Source organism: Streptopelia decaocto (assembly GCF_964273445.1).
Source record: "Streptopelia decaocto genome assembly, chromosome: 7".
NCBI classification, from domain to species: Eukaryota; Metazoa; Chordata; class Aves; order Columbiformes; family Columbidae; genus Streptopelia; species Streptopelia decaocto.
In genome coordinates, this window is record NC_138661.1 from 41,854,582 (window position 1) to 41,875,523 (window position 20,942).

The window sequence follows — 20,942 nt, forward strand, 5'->3', positions numbered from 1 at the left end:
ACATCTTTCTTACAAATGAAATTATTCCTCATAGATGTTTTATTTAATGAAGAAGAAACCTGTGTCTTTCCCAAACCATTAAAAAAGACAAAACACAGGTTTTACTGCTCAGCTGCAAACAGAGATCACTCTCTGTTGAAACACATAAATACTTGAGAACGATCTAGAGACATCTTGTTTTTCCTTTTTTGCTTGTGAGCAGCAAACAACAATTAGAGCAATTTAAGGCCTTGGGTGACGCTCTGATTTTGCAGCCACCTGTTCCACGGATTCATTTCATTTTAAGCAAGTAGGATCATACGTGATCATCATATGCAAATTTCATAATCACAGACTCATGCAGGTTGGGAGGCAGGTCAGGAGGTCTCTAATTTGACCTCCTGCTCAAAGAAGGGCCAACATTAAATGCAGACCAGGTTGCTCAGGGCTTTGTTCAGATAGGTCTTGTAAAACTCCAAGGACAGAGTTTCCACAATGTCTCTGGGAAGCCTCTTCCACTCCTAATTGTCCTCAAAGAGAGAACTGTTTCCTTATATGCAGTCTATACTTTCCCTGTTCCAATTTATGATCGTTTATAATTCTCCTACCAAGCACCTATGTCTCCACCTTCTTAATTTTCTTATTGATATTGGAAATAAGGCTGATGTTAAGGTGCTCCCAAAACCCGTTCTCCAAACTGAATGGGTCCAGATGCCTCAGCCTCCCCTTGCAGGTCATATATTCCTGCTCCCCAGCTACCTTAGTGCCCTTCCCCCTCTCGATTCATTCAAATTTATCAACCAGGGGCTCCAAAACTTCATGCTGTGTATCAGATTCAGTTTTATGATTGCTGAGGAAAGGTGGATAATCTCTTCCCTCAATGTATCAGCTGTGGTCCTGTTGGTACAGCCCAACATACTGCTGGCCTGCTTTGCTGCCAGGGCACACCGCTAGTTCAGCTGTTGTCAACCAAGATCTTTTAAGCAGCGCTGCTTCCCAGCCAGCCAACCTGTATCTGTGCAGGGGATTGGTCCAGGTGCAAGACTCTGCTTTCTTCCATGCTGAAGCTCAACAAATTCCTGCTGGCCTATTCCTCTGTCCTGTGTAGGGCCCTCTGAACATCAGCACTGCCTTCAAGAGCATTGACTGAACCCTCAAATTTGGCATCACCCGCAAACCTGTTGAGGACGAACTGTCTCCTCCAACAGATCACCAAGAAAGACTGACAAAGATGATGTTCATAGAAAGTATCTCCTATCTATGCTACAATTAAGTTCGTTCTTCTATTGCTTGTTCTCTGCACACTCACCTGTGGAAGAAAATTTGGACGAGGAGTAAGTCTGGGAGGAGGGATGAACTGCGGCACTTTTATGGGTTGAGGCGTAGCCTGAACCTGCTGTAAGAACATAAGAGTTCAGTAAGAGGAAAATAGCTTTGAAATTGTTCACCAAAATCAACATCCTGAATGTATTTTCAAACCTCATGTCCCCAGTTTTCCACTCTGTAAATAATTTTTCACAGAAGCAGGTTATTAATTAGAAATGTATTAATATTAAAAACAGAGTTAATCTTACTTTCCAGTTCCTACATACCTTGCTTCATAAATTGAAGGTATCTTTCCTTTTAGTTCAACTGTACTAACTACTGTGCTCTGCAATCTAAAACCATTTTGTTTGAAGATAATGAAAATTCCCATTTGTTTTAATAGTTAAAAATTGGCTTTATAACAGGCAGAAAATAATAACAGACTGACATCCAGCTACATGAATCATTGTCCTTTCATTTTGAATGACATATAGAAGAAGGAAAGAGCATCTCACACAAATAGAAAAGATTTGGAAGTTACAACTCTTTTAGCAATATTAATGTGCTATGAGGGACTCTGAATACACAACTTGAAATTTTCAAAAGTAGGCCATTCATTTAAAACTTTTCAGATCTGATTTTAACACATCCTAAGTACTTCCCTGTGTAACTGAGATCAGTTGGATGGAGCCGTCACACAATTAACCTCTGAACAGCACTACTAGCTACTCTGAGTACCCAGTGAGATCCTCTGAAATTGTGTCCATGTTATTTTCCACCATTCTGTACTTCTGTCCACCCACATAACATTGCCATTTACTTCATAAAGGTCTTGTACTGATTAATTAATTAATGCTTAGGAAAATATTCTGAGATTTTTGATGAAATTTGCTACAGAAACATAAATCATGGACTATTATTAAAACAGAATCACCTCCCCAAACCTAAGTAAGTTACTCAGCAAAGGAATGAAGCACAGACATAAAGGACAGATGACAGTGGTGCAAGGGATGACATGGGAAAAGAGAACAGTAGAAAAAACTCCACTCAAATAGCTTTCTCTATTCTGATTGCAAACATATGCTTCATTAGGAAGCAAAACTACTTCCTTTTGCATGACTAAACTGTATTTCTTAATAAAGATAAATTGGATTTATGCTTAGCGAAGACTTGGGCTTTACTCCAGAAGTAAAATTTCCCTGTCAAGATGCTGTACAATGCCTGGTCTCCAGACCAAGAAGCCTATATAACCCCATTTTCAAAAATTGCTGTTTTTATTTCTAGGTGGCTAACTATTCTGGAAAAAACTGTGTGATGTAATCAAAGCACTTTTAAAATATATGCTTAAAGAAACAGGATCTGTGTATGAAAAAGTGGTGAGTGAAGATATGCTAGTGGGTAGAGTTAAGTGACTTTATCATACAAAGGGAGCGAGAGAAATTGACTCAAAAAAATTGAAGATGAAAACTGAAACTGATCAAATGAAGAAATTCTGACATCTCCTTTACCAAAGAAAAGAGGAGGAATTCTGCAGAACACAGCCACACAGATCAGGTAGGGGGCAAAACAATAATTACTTCCCCATGACTAACAATTACTAACAGGGGTTACAGAGGTGACTATAGCGCTGACTTAAATCTATAAAGCAAATCAGTAATAACAACCCACATAAACAGTAAATGCTTTTCTCTTAAGACTATCATTTTAACAATGCCAAGCAGTGAAGACTCATGACATGTCCCTACTATTCTCCCTTCTGTGCAAAAGCCTGACTTTTTGGTTTTTTGTGTGTTTGTTGTTGTTTGTTGTTGTTGTGTTTGTTTTTTTTTTATTCCTATGGCCCTCTTGTAAACCAAACCCACACATATCTGCAGGGCAAACACATGAAACGCTTACCAAAGTTACTGTGTTTTTTGCCACTATTTGGACTGCCTCAGGTCCTGGCCCAGTGACCTTATTTGTTGTCTGGAGGTTGACTGGTGCACTCTGCGCATCAGTGCTGAGGACTGCTTTCTGATTGTTGTTGATAGCAGTAACCATGGCAATGGTAGGTCTCTGACCCACAACAGAGGCAGGCATGGTCGCAGTTGCTGCTTTCAAGACGAGAGGTAGTGTCTTAGTGGTGATCATAGAAGCTGTAGTTACAGTTTTCTAAGGGAAACAGAAAATACACTGTAAGAGACAGAGACACGTCGTATCAGACAGGACGTGGGTTGGTTAGTCAGAAACAATAGACAGTAAGAGAAAGAGAAGGCAGCACTGAGTCTATCTACCTGCTGTTCAGACAAGCACATTATCTTATGCCTCTGAAAAGTGGATAGCTAGAAAGGATTCTCATTTGAGGCCCCTGTTGGGTTTATTTTGATAGCCTGCAGCATTACAGATTGATTCAAAACCAATTCCTGAAAAAATGACAATCAGGTGTTAGCAGTGGCATACGCATTTTTGGAGCTTTTAGTTTCATATTACTTCCAAACATGTACTGTCAATATCAAACCTATAAGGTGGAGGTTTATGAAATACACCAGCAAACTAGATTCTCACCAATTAAAACTCAAATTTTCAAATGGAATTTTGATTTAGAGATATCCTCACCATCAGACGAAGAAGGAAAAATCACTTATAAATCGGTTTCTTTAAGATCAAAAACGTATTTTGATTTTGGGTATCTCAAATTTCATTTTTAGCTATATATAGTTACTTAGCCCTTAACTTCCTTTCTGAAGAATATCAGTGGGGCTACCCTGAAGTTTCAAGAGCTGGCTGTTAATCTGTCCAGCTGCAGGCAATTATGTTTAAATTCTGTGGAATGGGCTGGTTTTGGAACATCCAAGTGACACCATGATTGCTTTTGGCCTGTTTTAGAGAGAGTGGTTTTGAATCACTTAACGCCAGCATTTATGTGAAATGCCTGAATACATTACAGCCACAAATTCCAAAGTTAAAGCAACTGTAATCCCACAGTTTTGTTTTAAAATGTACTGTCTTCTAAGATGTTAAGGGGAATGGACAATTATGAATTTCCTTCAAAAGGCAACAAGGCAAAAGAGTCTCCATATAAAACAAGAACACAATATGCACAGAAACTTCATGACAAGTGACACTCAACAGAATGGCAAGTGAGCTTATTTCTTTTCTCTTTGGTATAAAAAATCCATTGTACCAATGGCACCGCATCTTGGAAACAGTCATTGGCATGATGAAATGCTCTTAGTATGAAATAATCAGCATTCCCTCCTGATGTCAGCATTAGGCTATACAACAGGGAAAAATGGAGAACCAAGGACTGAGCAGTCTTCTTCATGTTCTGATCATGCCTGATTTAGACTGCTCGATTTTAATCACACAAGACCTTTCTCTTCTTTCTAGTAAAATAATATAAATATATTTCCCATTGGATTCTTCAGTATTTTCACCAATATTATTTCCTTAGACAAAAATGCAGTTTACCTCCAGACCTCTAATTTAATAATGCTTAAATTATATCCCCTAATTGTTAATTATGCACAAGCATGAAAAAAATTCAGACACTGCATAATGCCAAATCAAAGGATCATTCATGCTTCAATTTTATACACTTATACAAAATCCAGACATAATTAACTTTTCCTTGTTTTAATATGAACAATTCCCTTAACTTTTTATCTGAGATTCAAGAGCTTGTTATCGACCTCTGCTGCACCTTCACCAAAGCAAGAGGCTCCATTCCCCTAACGCAGTAACATTATTCAAGCTTTTAAACTGAGATGTAGCAGGGTATCGTTTTCACAAGCTTTACATTCACCCATGAACATTTTTAAGAAAAGTGTAATCAATCCTGTAATACAAGACTGTGACTCTTTGAAGGGGTTCTAGTAAGTCTGTAAATACCAAGAGTACAGTTTCAGTCAGCAGATCACAGAGCTTGAATATCCCTGTTACTTCGCTGAGCATTAAATACCTTGGCTATTATATAAAGTTTTCAGTGCATGAATTCATACTGGAGTGGCATTCAAAGTCTGCATTATTTGACACAATAACATTGCAATAATATGAACTTTAGCAGTTAGTGCTTTATGAAAATTTAAAAAGCTGTCCTTACTGGACTACAGTAAGTATATTAAAATATCACTATTAAGGCAGCATATATATCTTGATTCAAAAATTTAATTACTCCCAAAATAACCTTGAAAGATGTAATATTTATTAACGTAAGCACCAAAAAAACCTTATAGAGAGACAAAATACTTAACATTTCTTTGCTGAAAAAGACTGAGGGGCAACAGGACAGAGGCACAACCCTAGATGCAAAATGTGTACTGAAGTGAGGTTACTCCAGATTTATGCCAACATAAATTAAACCAGAAAAGTGTTAAGTATAAAAGCTGGCTTACTAATTCAAATGAGAGGATGACCTGCCTTTCAGTTTGTAATTACTTTCCAAGTACAACTGTACCAATGATAGTCAGAAGGGTGTAGCAGTTTTTTGACTGTTTCACTAGAGGGCTCTTTAACTTTGAACAAAACCTCAATTTTTACGACCCAAGAGATGACCTGGAAGTTAATGCATGATTGCAAAGTGCGGAACAGGGAGAAACACATAAACCTGCCTTTGCAGTCATGTTTCCTCACTGAAAAACAGAGATCAATGATACAGCAAACAGTGATCCATTGTTGACTATACAAATTTTAAGACACAGTAATATTTAGTTCTTGGTTCTGTTTCAGTTTTGATCTTGATGTTGCTGCTCAGAAATGTCACTTCCTTAGTTAAGTTTGCTTCATTTTGTCCATATTATTTTCTCAAAAATACCATTATGTAAGCCTCACAAATATGTTTTTAGAGTGCATCCAAACCAACTTGCAGAGTTAATGAGGGAACTAACAGCCCAACCATTTCTCCCCCCTCTACTTTGCAAAACTTTCCCTTTGCAAAAGGGAAAACAAGAATCACAACTGGTCAAAGCTATGGTTGTCGTTCACTGTGACATGCATAAAGTAAATGTCATGGGTGAATTCTGTCATCCTCGTAGCCAGGTAAACACAAGCTGCTGAGATTTCATCAACAGGAAAAAAGACCTCACAGACACTTCTTTTTACAAAACACCTCCCTGCACTTTCTACTTGTTTTATTAGCATACTTTTCAGATTCTAAATATCAGAACAGGAGAAACCTGGAATTCCCCTCTCAGTAGAAGCAGACCACTTCCTCTGGTGAGTTTTGGGATTATGTCAGTAATTGTACACTCTAATGAAATTCAGTGTACCTTCCTTCCCAATAAAGACTCTACTTTCTAAAACTCGAACTTTGCAATTAACATTGCACACTTTTCGATGAATCCTTGCAAACTCAGGTACTATTTGATATGAGTTACACCTGTTTTAAAAGAACCAAACAGAAAGAAGGGCGAACTGTTTTCTTATATTTTGTTCACAGATACAGTGGGCACTCTGTTAGTCTTTTAAAAATAAAGTATTTTAATCATACACCTCATAGAGTGTGTTTAAAGTCTTTACTGTTTCTTGGGACCTAATGGGTATGGACAATCATTCATGCACTTATGGAAAAGACAGATTCATTTGCTAAACCTTCATTTATTTTTAAGAAAGGTGATATTACTACCCTTCTTTTCTGTGAGGTTATAATTTGACTTTTAAACACTACATAACTTTTTTGATTGAGATACAAGGATACTGCCAAAAAAACCCCCACAAGACTCATATCTGCATATGCACAGGAAGAAAAATTCATATTGGTACACTAACAGGCACAAGTGAAAGTTTGCAATTTTCTCTCTGCATTTTTCTTTGATTTTTTTAGTGAACTTCACTTTTAGCAAGAAAAAGAATTATTGTAGAAATTTTTACCTGTGATCCAATCACGTTAGGAGAGGGTGCAGTGGACTGCTGCTGCTGTTGATGGTGATGTTGCTGTAGCTGTTGTAGTGGTTGTGGCTGTGGGGTCTGTAGTTTGTTTTCTGACTGTGCTAATGGCTGGATCTGAAACTTACTGTCTGGCTGCTCCTGCTTCACTATCAAATTCTTTCGGAGTTGTTCCACCACTCTTTTCTACCAGATAAACAAAAACATAACCAGAAATTATGACAGTTATTTAGCTGCACATATTAGAGAAGATAATAACACCTAAAGTTACATTTATTTAATGTAAGTAAAGAAGGGTTCAGAAGCTTAGTTGGATTTCTCTTTTTGGAAATTATTGGTGTTACCTAACAGACAAAATAGGCCACAGAGGAGCAGTACTGCTGCCCAGCAGAGTGACCTTGCTGTCCCTGCAGAAACCCACTCAACAAAATTCAACCCAACCAGAAACTATTGCAAGACCTCCTTAACCCATCTTCACTTGAGAGGTGTTAGCATTCACATTCCAGAGGTTTTGATTCCTTCAAACATGCATCATTCCTAAACAGAAAATGACTTCAGGTTGAATCCTCAGGGCTGACTTCATGATAACGGGGATGACAGTTTTGTACCAGGCATCAGAACTGAGTGGAGAGACAACCAGTTTGAGTGCAAAGTAGGGAACAGGAAGGGCATGGATGTGTGGTCATTCTGTTCAGTACTACTGTCACCTGAAAGAAAATCAGATAGGGCTACCTATGTGGGAAGGAAATGCCACACATTTAATTCTCCCAGCTTAAAGGCTTCCTATCACATTATAGCTTCCATGAAAGTTTGAAATTATATACAAAAGAACTTTCTTCTCCTGGTGGCCACTGTGTATCTTTAGACAGTAACCCAACAGATTTAAAGAGCGTACCAGGTGACCTGCAGGATAAAATACCATGTCACCACACAGGTAATAAGGATTCACAATTTATGTTCATGTTATACTTGAGTGTAGACAAAGATGAAAACATCACAAGACTTTTTTTACCTTTCGTGGGCCTGATAGGAAACAGACATTTTTTTCTATATTCTAACCACCTCCAAATCAGGTTAGCTTTAAAAAGATTTAGATGTATACTGGAGCCCACTTGATCAAGAGCGTATGTATACTCCAGAACAGTCATATGTCAAGGTTGGCTTTGGAAGAGGACAATGAAGTCAACAGACGCAGTGGGGGCTCAACTGACAAAGCTCTAGTGGGAACAGAAATGGTGAGGAAACCTCTGCCAAGTGCTAACAGTGGGGTCCCCAAACAGTTCCACTTACATAGAAAGGAAAAGAAAAAAACATTCTGACAATATCAAATGCTTTGATTTTTGTTTTGAAGCATTACTATTAAGATCAAGTACAAACCAGAGAGATGGAGGAAAACAAACAAAACACCAGCTTTTTACAACCAACTGAAACAATTTTTTCCCCTCAAATTTCTTTCACACAGGATTATGAAATTTTGAGCTAACAAAATATCTGTTCTCTGCATAGTTCTAGTGGACGTACTGTAGACTTTTGATTCCAAGTATCTTGCTTGTGATGAATTAAAACCGCACACTGCCTCATATCTGAATGGGTATCTCTAGCCCAGAAGAAGGTGACGAAAGGGACAGTGTCCCAAACTGGCAGGTCTGAAAACTGAAACTTTAAAAAGCCAAATAAAGCATACAAGCAACAAAAACCCCACCCCTGTTTCATAAGGTTGAAAAGTGCGAGCTCACACGACTGACCCTTTTGCAAAAGACGGAGCTCGGCAACTCGAGATGTACAGGAGAAGGAGAGAGCCCACAGCTCTGGCTGGGGACAAATGCTCAGCTCCAATGGCAAGGGAAACACAGGCCCAAACCCACTGAAAATCCCGGGAGTTGGTGATGGAGGGCGACATAAAGAACTGTTCTACACCACATTCAGAAAAGTGCTAAAAGCTGTCAAAGCCTAAAAGCTGTAAATTGTTTGTTCCCTTCTACAACAAGGAGAAAATAATAGGAGTGTAAAAGGCATTTTTCTAATTCAGATATTTTACATAGTTTTAAATGGACTGTGTCTATCAGCTCATTCGTATACGTAATAAGTGAACAATCATTTTAAATTGCTTTCTGAAAAGATCAACCACGTGAACATGCAAACCAAAGTGCCGTGTCAGCAAGCAGATATAAGAGCTGAAAAAACATTTCCAGAGAGTAAACTGAGGGGGAGGAGAATGGAGCAAAGTAGGGGAGGAAATAAAGCAACAAGCCTATGGAATACCTGCCAAAAAAAGGACTGCACATCCACTCCACAGGAGGCTAAAGAATTACTGTACCCGGCATGAACAGGAAAGGAGTTTTTGTCTTCCACAGCTGCCTGTATGAAATTCACTGAGAATGGTGCTCTTCTACTGTTTCCCCAACTTGAGGAAATAAGCAGCCATGGCCCAAGAATTCATTTCCGTCTTGCTCTTTACAATGGGAGGAACATAAGTGAAAGGATTAAAAGAAAAAAAATAGAAAAAAAAGAGCGAAAGGCAGGCGGGAGGACTCCTCTGCCATCCTGCTACGGTGGGGTGAGAGCCAGCGAGGACGGGAGCAGGAGCGAGGTGAGTCACATCGCATTCACACGCCGCCTGTTCCACCCCCGGGCCCGAACCGCGGTGTGCAGAGCTGCAGAAAAACAGGACTGAAGCACAACTTTTATTAGCGCTTTGTGCAAAAAACTGAGGCTCAGCGTATTTGGCACAAGATGGATAATGTGAGTGGAAAAACCGCCGTTGCTCTGGAAGTCTATGCTAGCCTGTTAGAGGCTGCTGAGAGCTGCCTGGCAGCAGCATATCCTGCCATCCATATCCATTATGCAGATATTAAATTGGAAGAAACATCTAATGCTTTTAAAATTCAGAGAGTAAAACTCAAGTTTGCAGTGCATGCCAATTGCTTACGCAGTTTATTAAGCTGCTTCTACCAACTGTCAGTAAAAACACCACACTGAAGCTGCAGAAATCATTTTACTATCTGCAAGGCTGTTGGGATTATCTGTTTGTTAGCAGTTACCAAGCGTGAGATGCTGAACAACATATTCCAAAGTTCCTTAGCTTAATTAGCAAAACCAGACGAGACTGAGGGTTGCACCTACACAGGAACTAAGAGCAGATCTCTGCCCGTTTTCAGCACCACCCTCTGCTATGTCCTCCCCCACACGGTCCCATCCCACGCTCCGGGTCCAACACCATCCGGCTGCGCCAGGGTGTCCCAGTGGCACCACAGCTCTGCAGCTGCACCACAGCCCCAGCACGTGTCCGCCTGCAGCAACATCAGCAGAGCCTCGTCTTGTAGGGGATTAAACAGCAGGGCAGCTTGAAATAAACTCCTGCCTACTGTCAGACTTGATACTTCACTAAAACCGTATTTTTAAATTGTTCTTCAGTTATCTGACTCTACTTAATCAATTTTGAAGGTGGTTTGTGCTGCAGAAAGTACAATCTGTATGACTGAAATGTGCCAAGGCTGGTAAAAAGTCCAAGCTACACGCCTTAGAGATATCTACAAGTGCCACTTAAGAAATATTCCTAATTCTTTAAATGTAATAATTGCCATTTTTCCTTCCCACTCTTATTTAAGAATATTTAATTAAATTCTTACTGACAACCTCAAAATTTTAAATTGAGATTAACTCAATCATAAACACATCATCATGAACACAACATAATCATTTTCTGCATGTCAGAAAGCTCTAACCCTCCCGGTATTCCTAAAATAGTTTATTTTCCTGCAAAACTACAAATGTATGAAAATCATTTATCTCTCAAGTTTACTGAATCTTCCTCAAAGCCAAATGCCAATCCTCTCTTTAAATCCAGAACGTGGAAGAAAATAATAATCACATCCTTTCTTCCAAATTGTATTCTACCTAAAAAGTAACAGCTAGCCCTCTGCAATGGTTGTTATCAGACTACTTCAAAATCTGTTTGGCAAACACTGCCCTGTAAGCATCCTACATAATGTCATAGCTCTTGCTGTCTTGACATCTTTATCACTAATCTCATCAAGAACCGTTCACACCACTGAGTTCACAGAGCCCTAGTCATCTTATATGACCCCCTCTTAAAGGTAATAATTGTGATCAATATTGTGACATTTAGTGATACCACTTTCTCATTCATGCCACACGCCAGATCCTAACACAGCATTAGAAGATTACTTTGGCTTGATTAAGCAGAAAATCTGTCTCTATGTCTTGTTGGTCATATATCTGTGCCAAAAGGTGTCTTCTCTGTGCTCATATAAAAAACTATCATGAATATGTTGCTGTGAGATAAGGAAAGTCCTTGGAGCAAACTTAAAGCTTAGTAAGGTTTCAGTATAACATTATTAGCCCAGCATTATTTCCACTTTAATCAAAGAATCAATAACAAAGTACTTCTCTGAGCACAGTAATTTTAAAAATACTACATTCTTTGTTATATTTAGTGACATATTTTCTTCTTCATATAGGAAACACATTCAGAAAAGCACACATATCCAAAGGAGGGTCTGTTTTTAAACTTCAAAAATCTGCAACAATCAGAATAAAAAAAATCTTCTAAAAAAGAGAGAGAAAAGTAAAGTACCAAACAGCCTTGCAATGCATACCTTTAATATCACAAAAACAAAGCTGATGTGGTTTGAATTGCTCAGCTGCCTGCTAGCGACCCTCTTTCCTGCTCCAGGAACTCAGCTATTATGGATCCTCTGTCACCTGTTCCCTCCAACAAACAAGAAATGTTCTCTGGGATGTAGGAGCTGACAGCTGCTGTGAATGAAATGGTAAGAGAAAGTACTGATTTCCAATATACTCCAACTTGGGAGTGAGGAGGATGAAGGGAATCCAGCCTCCCTCCCCTCTCCTTGCCAGCCCCATCCCCTGCCGCTACCTAAAGAGAAGTGAAATACCTATGCTTTTCCACAAAACAGAAAGCTATCAAAACTTTGGTGGCAGAAGGAAGCTAAAAGATCCTGAAGCCCTGACATGGTTAGTCTTTAACCTGCAAAGATGGTACATTTTGGGAATGGAATTTGGGAGGGGAAAGATTTCAAGCAAGGAGAATAATTGCATGGTCATCCAGTATCTGAAATTTAAAACAGTGAAATCCAAGTATAGAAATTGATGATGTAGAATCTGTGCCAGTGAAAAAAAGCCACCTGTTGTACAAAACAACCTGAACTGAATTCCATTGGAAGGATAATCAAAGGACTATAGGATTTCTTCCAGCTATTCCTGTGGTCATCCCATATTTCTATGGAATTTTGCACTTTTGGCTGTGTTTCAGTCATATCCAGATCTTTATATCAACAAAAAAATCTAAACCAACTAAATTAGAAATAATTTTATTCCAATAAAAAAGTGTGGTACAATTTCCTACTTTGTCAAGGTGATCAAACTGGCACCTATTAATATATCGTTCCATTGGAAGAGCGTCTCTTGGGGCAGGGGTGCTTGTGTGCTGACTGGGAACGCAACAGTGGGACTGGGAGACCACATCCACCTCACACTTGAATGCCTTGCTGAGCATGATTACTGAAATATGCACTATTTCTTTTCAAAACAGTATCTATTTTCTAAGCTTTTGTTAGATACACAGAATCTTAACCATACCCAGTCAATGGCTCCATGGCCAACACTCCAGTGACTGTCTCAAGAAGCACACGCTGCATTCAGCCCACAGAAAACATGGCTAAAAGCTGCACAAAGACGCAGGAACTTGTGCATGTCCAAACGTGGTTGTAGGCATGTTAGGAAAATGAATGCTTTTCCTCCCTCTGCCATGATGGTCCTATGGGATTAACTGAGCAAGGCACTTCTGATACCGATGAGTACTAGAGATGGACCAAGACAGTACAGTTAATTTTGGTATGCCCTAAATTCATGAGCTTGTTTTGCAGTCTTAGTATCTTTAATACAATAACTGAGTATGTACAGGTTACCTTGTATAAAATGGAATTTAAATAAATCTTAATTCCATAAAAATCTACTTTGACATTTTGTCAGAAAAGTATCGTCATATAGCTTTGGCATGACGTGAAAAGTATTTTTCTCATTAAAAATGCCGGTAAACTTACTACGCTTCATTATATTCTAGACTATTTAAAATAATTACTGCAGGTCTGATTCTGAAATAAATATACAGTTCACATGAGCATACTTTGAAAAAGAATGTGAGCTTTTTCCTTCATGACAGAGGAACACTACTTGAAGCTGCTAGAAGTCATTCAGACATGAATTATGTAAGTTCTGAAAATAACGTTCATTCCTTTATTCGGAACAGGGGAGAATTCTTATAATTTTTTTTATTTAAAAATATAGCTAGAATTATAAAAGAAAATGACCAAAACTAGCTGCTGTGCCATTCTGCTTTATGTGACTTCTTTGCTTTATTTTCAGTACCATGTCTTTTACCGTTTGCAGCACCACAAGACCAATTAATTTTTGGAAGGGAATGTTATACTGAGAAATAAGTTATGCTTCACTGTCTTCTCGTTTTAAAATTTTTATCCTTGCACAAAGTAGGGAACAGAGACTCAGCTAGCTGGAGCAGCACACATACAATGTTTTCCTGCAGCTTATATATTAAATAAATGTAATAGCTACCTTCTTAGTTAATGGAAAGAAACTTGCAAGAACAGCTACAATAATTAAACAATGAAGCAATTAATTAATGGAGAATTAAGTGTATGACAACAGGCAAAACAGAACAGGAAAAACAGTTAAGTGCAGTACTTTGAATGTAATTAAGGAAGAATGGAATTAAAGGAATTAATTTTTTTTAATTTGACAAGGTTTGTTTTCATTTAGGTTTTTCTGCTTCCCAGAAATACTTCCGAGTACAAATACAAACCGGTAAAAGGACGAGGGGATCACCTCAACATGAAAAGGCTAAAGAAATAAAATTAAACTGCTGACTACCACAGAAAATGTGCTTATTTTAATTTTATCTTGCCCATCTCTGTATTGTTCTACCCCCATTTGTCTGTTTCAAGGAAAAAAAATCCCTTAGGAAGAAAAAAAAAAACCATCCTAGATGGTGCAGAAATGAAACAAGGGTTCTTTTGTACTTCAACGTAAAGTATGTTTCTATGATCTCTGACTGAACCTAGTTTTCCAGAACTGTGTAATGTGGTCTTGTAAAATCTGTCATGGAGAGAAGCTTGGGATATGAAATCTCAGTATAAAAAATACTGCGGATTATTATTGCTATGCAGGAGAACACAAAGGAACAACCATCCCCATGGGAAAGCCATTCACATATACACATGGCAGCCAGGTACTAAACACTTCTGCCAGGGAAGTCCTGACGCTTCTCTTCTGATTTACCTCATAATGTGACATCCTTTAAATGGAATTTCTCTGAATTAAGCAAGCACAGTAGAGCAATTTAAACTAGTAAACTTATTTCATGATTTAGAAATGATCATCCTAAATAGAAATCTACTTTCTAATCTGGTAACTCCTCATATTTTTTGAATAACCCAAGTGGAGAGTCATCAAGTAATTTTACAGCGTACTACTTCACAGTAGCACAGTCCCTTGACTAAAAATTAATCAGCTTCAGCAGGATTTTTGTGCACCCTACAGCTATTCTCATGACTGAATCACACCTCCTCTCCTGCTCATGAAAGGAAACACACACAGTTCATGCTCATGTGCTTCATGCATGATCAGAACTATCAAGCAAGATGACTGGTTTTATTTCACTACAGAATACAAACTTGTTCTTTTGTCAACAGAAAGATTTGGATGCTCAAACTATATTGCACCACCAACTCTGATGTTGTTAACAGCATCTAATATTTCATTTCCACAGTCACTTTACAAACATCACCAACTAACAGCAGCAGGCAGGCTTTTCCCTGTGTCGTCAACCAAATACTGTTCAGTGCCGATTCAATTAAAACCCATCACTAGCAACATCACATCTCAATTCACTGTTGATCTCCACTTCACAGGCAGAATAAGTTATCAGAGCAAAAAGTCATAGTTTGACCTCACTCAAATGAGACATTTTATCTTCTTCCTACTCACTTGAACAAGTATATCAAATAGATATTCTGTCCGCTAAATATACCTGCTGTCCTCTTTAGTTAACCAAGCATGATCAAAATAAAGAAAAATGCCAGCTTCACAGAGAAAACATCAATTTGCATCACTGCAGAAGACCCAAACTGCTGGTCTTCAATTCTGTCAAGGTTTGTGGATCAGTCAAGAGTGACTCTCTGAAAAACAAAGCAATGGCTCTTCCTTAGCCTCCTAACTTCAATAGCAAGTGGAGGGAGACTTTGTCCCTGTGTTTATTTATCTCAGCACAAAAAGCATCTCACTAAATAAGGCTAAAACTACTCAACAACTGAAGATTTGGGGAACTTTTGCCTCTCTTACATACACCCAAGAATGGAATCTTTTGCCGAAAGAATGGAAAGCTACCTTTTTCACAAGGGATGCAGAGCTACTGAAGACAGTTCAAAGAAATACCACAAACATAATCAGAGACCCAACAAACAATGCTGTGTAACGTGAGGCTTGCTGGGGCTCCGCATATTCAGTTTATTGAGAGGTGACTTCTCACTAAATATAGATATTTATACATGGAAAAGAAATCTGGTGATGGGAGCATTTTTAATTTCTCTGAGAAATGTAAAATGATGATTCTGCGGTTGCAAGTTGAAGGTAGACAAATTTAAACTTGAAATAAGATGCAGAGATGGTTAAATACTGTAATAACCTAATACTAAAGGTAACAGCCTACCATGGTTTGAAGTCTTTAGGACAAGGTTATACAGATTCATAAAGGAAATGCTTAAGCTACATTTTGGAGGAGATTATTTAGTACACGTGAAGAGGAGAGGAACCTAGGACACCGCTCATTCCCATCCCTTACTAGGGACAGTGCAAGTGCCAGCACTGTTCCCTGCAAGCTTCTCCAGCACTGAAACCCCACATAAAGACAGCCTTACTCTTCAGAATATGAACATGTCCAGAGGCACAAACAACCAGATATACTTAAGGTTGCTTTTGCACCTTCCTCTGAAACACAAGATACTAGCCACAGTTAGAGTAAAAGAGCTCAGCAAAGCAAGCTTATTTTCTTCCTTTAATGCCTTTTATTGTATGCCTTATTTACATATTTAGATTCTCAGTGATTTTAGACTTGGAATGGGAAAAACTTTCCCCATGTCAGGCTTGCTGGGATGTTGCTTTTTGCTCTTCCACTGCAATGCAGGATGCGGACTGCCTACTACAGTGACCTGGGTAAATTTTGCCATTCAACCTGCTGACATTGCAAAGGGCCTTCAGAATAACTGGCAGCCCAATTCACCACCTGTTTTCTGGAACACAAATATGTGGAAGACAAAAATTAGGTCTCCTGGTGATCAAACCGTTATAGTCTTCCTGAAGACAGAAGACATCACACAGGAGTACCAGGGTAGAATATAATGGCCTCTAACAAGCAGAATTAATCTACTTGTCCTTTTTGGATTTGATGTCTTCCTTCTACTTCCTAGATGCAGTTTCACACTAAAGTTTATCACTATTCTTTTGAAATTAAAAAAAAAAAAAGGCATGCTATAAGAAAGACAAAAAACTATTTTATGAACATGATTGTTTTCAACAGATGTACATAGTACCTAATTTAATTAGCAGGATCAGGCATTAGTAGTATCTAATCTCAAATTATATATATTCTCTCAAATTTCGGTTTGTTCCTGGAATGTAATCCCCAGTAGCTGGTTTTGTTCCCTCCAGAACCCTTATTTTAAGAAAGTTTAATCCCTTGCTATCAAAATGCCTTGGGAAGGTGTCATCACTTCATCAGCAAGATAACAGTAACGTGATGTGCAGACACGAAGAAGCCACTCAAGGAACACAAAGATCTTTCTGGCTTTGATGGACACTTCACGGGAAAATGCATCTGATACCTGTTGTATCGATACGGACAATATGCAGCACGAAAAAGAGTAATAACAGAGACCACATAAGGGAATGTAAACATTCCTATCCATAAGTTCATACCACTTCTTCACAGCGTGCTTGCTTGTTTGACAGCTATACTGTCATAATTTTAGACTGTTAAACCTCTGCTCTAGGGTTTATAAAAGATCAGAGCACTTGTCACTCTCAGTGCAGGTAGAGTGAGATAGAGTGGTTGAGCAGTTCATTTTTCTTTCTAATTACACTCCATTAACCTTCCGCATGAGAGCTCCCCTGTGCTTTCCCACCAGCAGCACCAACTGGCTGTGTTTGATAAGGCTCAGCAGAGCCTGCAAGACCAGCACGTGTAGCTACAGGAACACTCCAGCACTGCAGGCCTGGCAGAAGCTGGGCTGAGCTGCAGTCACATTCAGCTGAATCGTACACAGATGGACACCAGTCTCACCCTACCCACCTCCCCCACAACTCCGCTCCTTGAACTTTATAGATACATGATCTAGCATTTGAAAGCCAAATGCAGAACGAAGGAATTATTCACAATAGGGAACCAAACAGTTACCGTGCTTTCACCTCACTGCGGAGACCTGCCAAGAGAAATGCATTTAGAACATTAAAGCATGCAGGGAAATAGAAAAGAAGTTGTTGTTACGTTATAATTAGATCATGTTAGTCTATGCAACCAGAGTGCAGAGAAGGAGAATTACTTTTGGAATTTAAATCTTTTTTAAATGCACTTTCAGTATCTGGGGTTGTTTGTTGTATATTCTGAAGACCACACTGTTAACAAATAGCATTATATTTATCTATAACCTTCTCAACAGTGACCACATAAATGATAGGCTTTTCTAAAAAGAGAGACTTCTTCGATTAATAATGTATTCTATGGGAGTTTTAAACTCAGTGCCAGGAAAGCTATTTTCCATGTGCATGAAGGTAGATTAGCATTTGTGTATATTGAGTAACAATGTCGGCACATGCTTACACAGATAAAAGGGAAACAAATTTGGAAGGAGGGGTTGTAAACAATCTGGAACAGAATCTAAATTATTTAAAAAATAAATGAAACACTACAAAATCTGCACTTTCAAATGACATTTTATACTACCAATTGGAATTTTTAACTGTTTCAAATGACTTCACAACATAAAGTTGTAGACGGAACTGGCCTATATAAACAAGTGACAGTGATACTCTTTTTGCTATGACCTCCATCATCCTTTCTCACCCCTCTTCTGTTGTTAAACATATTGTGATATTTGCATCTGCATGCATCTCCATAAATAAATATAACTTACTTCTCTACTACAGTAAGTTTCCCAACCTTCAGCTAATATTTTGAAATGATCTGCTGTTTTCCAAGTCTTGGTTACTTTGAAGTGTCTGAAACAAAATCTGTTTGTGCTACAAGTCAAGCTGTGAATCCAGCACCATCCTTGTTCAGAATGGTACAGGAATTTTATTTCAGAATGTCGTCAAAGATTCCCTCCAATACAAAGGAAATGCAGGTGGCCCTTCACTTATAACAGAAAGGTAAACACTGCTACTGAACTCACCTAAAGTACCCTGAAGAGACTTGGTTTTCAGAGTGATCATTAAAGACCCTTAACATAAGACCCACTTTCTACGTCTAAGTAATTTTCTAAAAGATTCTGTATCTATTTTCCAAAATTTTCTTCTATTTAATCTAAAGATGCCAATTCAGTCTTTAATGCAGTTTAACTTGTGCCATCTAAGCCTACAGCATATGACGTAAATTCAGAATTTGTGGATGTGACCAAACACAGTGATTCCAAAACTGTCAGGCTGCTGAGGTTGCCTCAGGAAAGCTGAATAGTCAGTGGACAGACAGATCCTCCCTCTAAGACAGGCTTGCTCAAAGTGCAAATACAAGTACCTTTGTAACAGTAATTTATTAGATAAACAACAAATGCTGTTGTTGGGGTACATTTGATAACAACTAAGACACCAGATGAATTTTGTCAGATATAATTTCTCTACTAAAGAGAACCTAATAAATTTGAAACAAACATGATTAGGACATTGAATGAAATTATCTAAAGCATCCCTAACTGTTGTTTTGTAAAAATGTATCTGTAGTGCTTCAATAATGTAATGCAATGAAATCTTATTTGAGCTGGGATTAAAATTTGTCAGGACAGACAGGATAGCACTGTGAAGGAAAGCAGAACCACACTTCCATGCAACACTTAGCTCTTCGGTAAAAAATAATTTTGAATTTATGTACACATCAAGTGTACTTAATGCCTCTATAACTTGCTCTCTCATCTTATCTGGAGTATCTGTTAGAATCATGACTGAAAGCTCCAAAACTCCTGGCTGTAAGCAGTGAGTGTTGAAACTGCTTTCAGAATGAAGCATTGCAGAGGTGTTTCCACTTCCCTGAGCAGTCAGCATCGCTGCTAACACCGTTTGGAATAATGTTTTCTGACATGTGGGCCAAGCTCACCTCTGAAGAATGCAACACTGCAGCTGTTGGGACCTTTTTTTAACTAATCACCTGAGAAATATGGCTCTTCAGGACTTTTTTGTAATGTTTTTTCTTTGCCCGATACTTCTTAGAAAGTATTTCAGAAGGAAATATTTTATTCTACACTGGCTCATCATTCTCCTTTTACAGAAGACCTGTCAAAAGCACTTTGCTTTTCTATTGTGTCAATAAAGATCTCTTGAGGGTTTTGGGGGGGCTGTGAGGTGGGTGAACAGACCTTTCAACCCAGCTCACACAGAAATACGCAGTCTGGTGAAGGACTCCTGGAACAGAATCACTGAAGCTTTTTATAGATTTGTTGTAATAATCCTTGAAGACTGAAGAACTGTTGGTATCACAAATACAAATGTGAGAAGCCCATTTTAAATGGTGGGAAAAAGAGTCCTGGTGCACCTGGCTAAAACTCTGTATCTAGCTGGGGGGGAGTATTTTTGTTAGTAGTATTTTGTTAAAACTTTTAAAGACAGACTGTAAATGCTACAGATATAAAATTAACTCTGATAAATTTCTATAATTCTCCAAGAAATTCTCTGTCAAAGAGAGGTAAGGAATAGAAAATAAACTCTCTTGCAGTTTATCTTTATGCAACACCAAATATGTGTAATAGGTGTGTTTTTAGGGGAGAACAGGATTTTTCTTCTTTGCCTCTGCAGGCCCATAATAGATTTAAGAGGCTTTTTTTTTCCCAAAGGATTAAACAAATGTACTGTATATTTTCATCACACAATGAAGTGCAAGATCTTTTTTCAGACCATTTGCTTGACTTGCTCCTTTTTGCAGAGAACACACAGTATGTTGCTGGATGAACACATTTCATGCTACAAACTGGTCTGACCAGCTAAACCTGCAGTCAGAGGTATCAGACAGCCTTAGTGAAACTCAGAAGTATTATTTCATTGGCCCTCACTCAGCGTTTCCTGTGTGACAATTCAGCTGTGAATATGTTTGGAAGCATTAGCTTAGAATGCACAAACTTCTAAAAACAGCATCAGCAGGTCTCTCTTGGGTATCTCTGAAGACACCTACCACACCTGTCTCTAAGAGCTCTAAATCACAGAACAGTAGTTTTTCTCCCCATGGTTTCGCACTGATGGATTTTTTTTAAAGGCAACACATGTTGCGCTGCTGAGAGAGGCTGAAAGATTACAGAAACCTAGCAACTGAAACACAGGCTGTTAGAGCAAGCCATCTTGCTTTGTGTCCTCAGGTCTGGTAACTTTACTCATACTGGGATCACAAGCTCTATTATTAACCTAGAGAACTACCTTAAAGCTGCACTGTCTTTGCAACCAGAGTCTAATTAAAGTCTCACACACATAATGCATAACCTTTTAAA

At 38.5% G+C, this 20,942-nt stretch overlaps 1 protein-coding gene across 11 annotated transcripts in view; it reads right to left on the minus strand.

The window, feature by feature from the left end:
- Nucleotides 1–20,942, minus strand: part of PHF21A (PHD finger protein 21A) — a 149,207-nt gene that overhangs the window by 32,348 nt on the left and 95,917 nt on the right. For 10 of the 11 annotated variants that reach the window (XM_082059493.1, XM_082059490.1, XM_082059489.1 and 7 more), the window contains 3 exons: nt 7,132–7,332; nt 3,181–3,435; nt 1,289–1,375 (listed from right to left, as the gene is read on the minus strand). In XM_082059493.1, coding sequence (XP_081915619.1) covers nt 1,289–1,375; nt 3,181–3,435; nt 7,132–7,332 — 543 coding nt within the window. The remainder of the gene's footprint in view (nt 1–1,288; nt 1,376–3,180; nt 3,436–7,131; nt 7,333–20,942) is intronic. The other variant, XM_082059484.1, reaches the window with a different exon arrangement.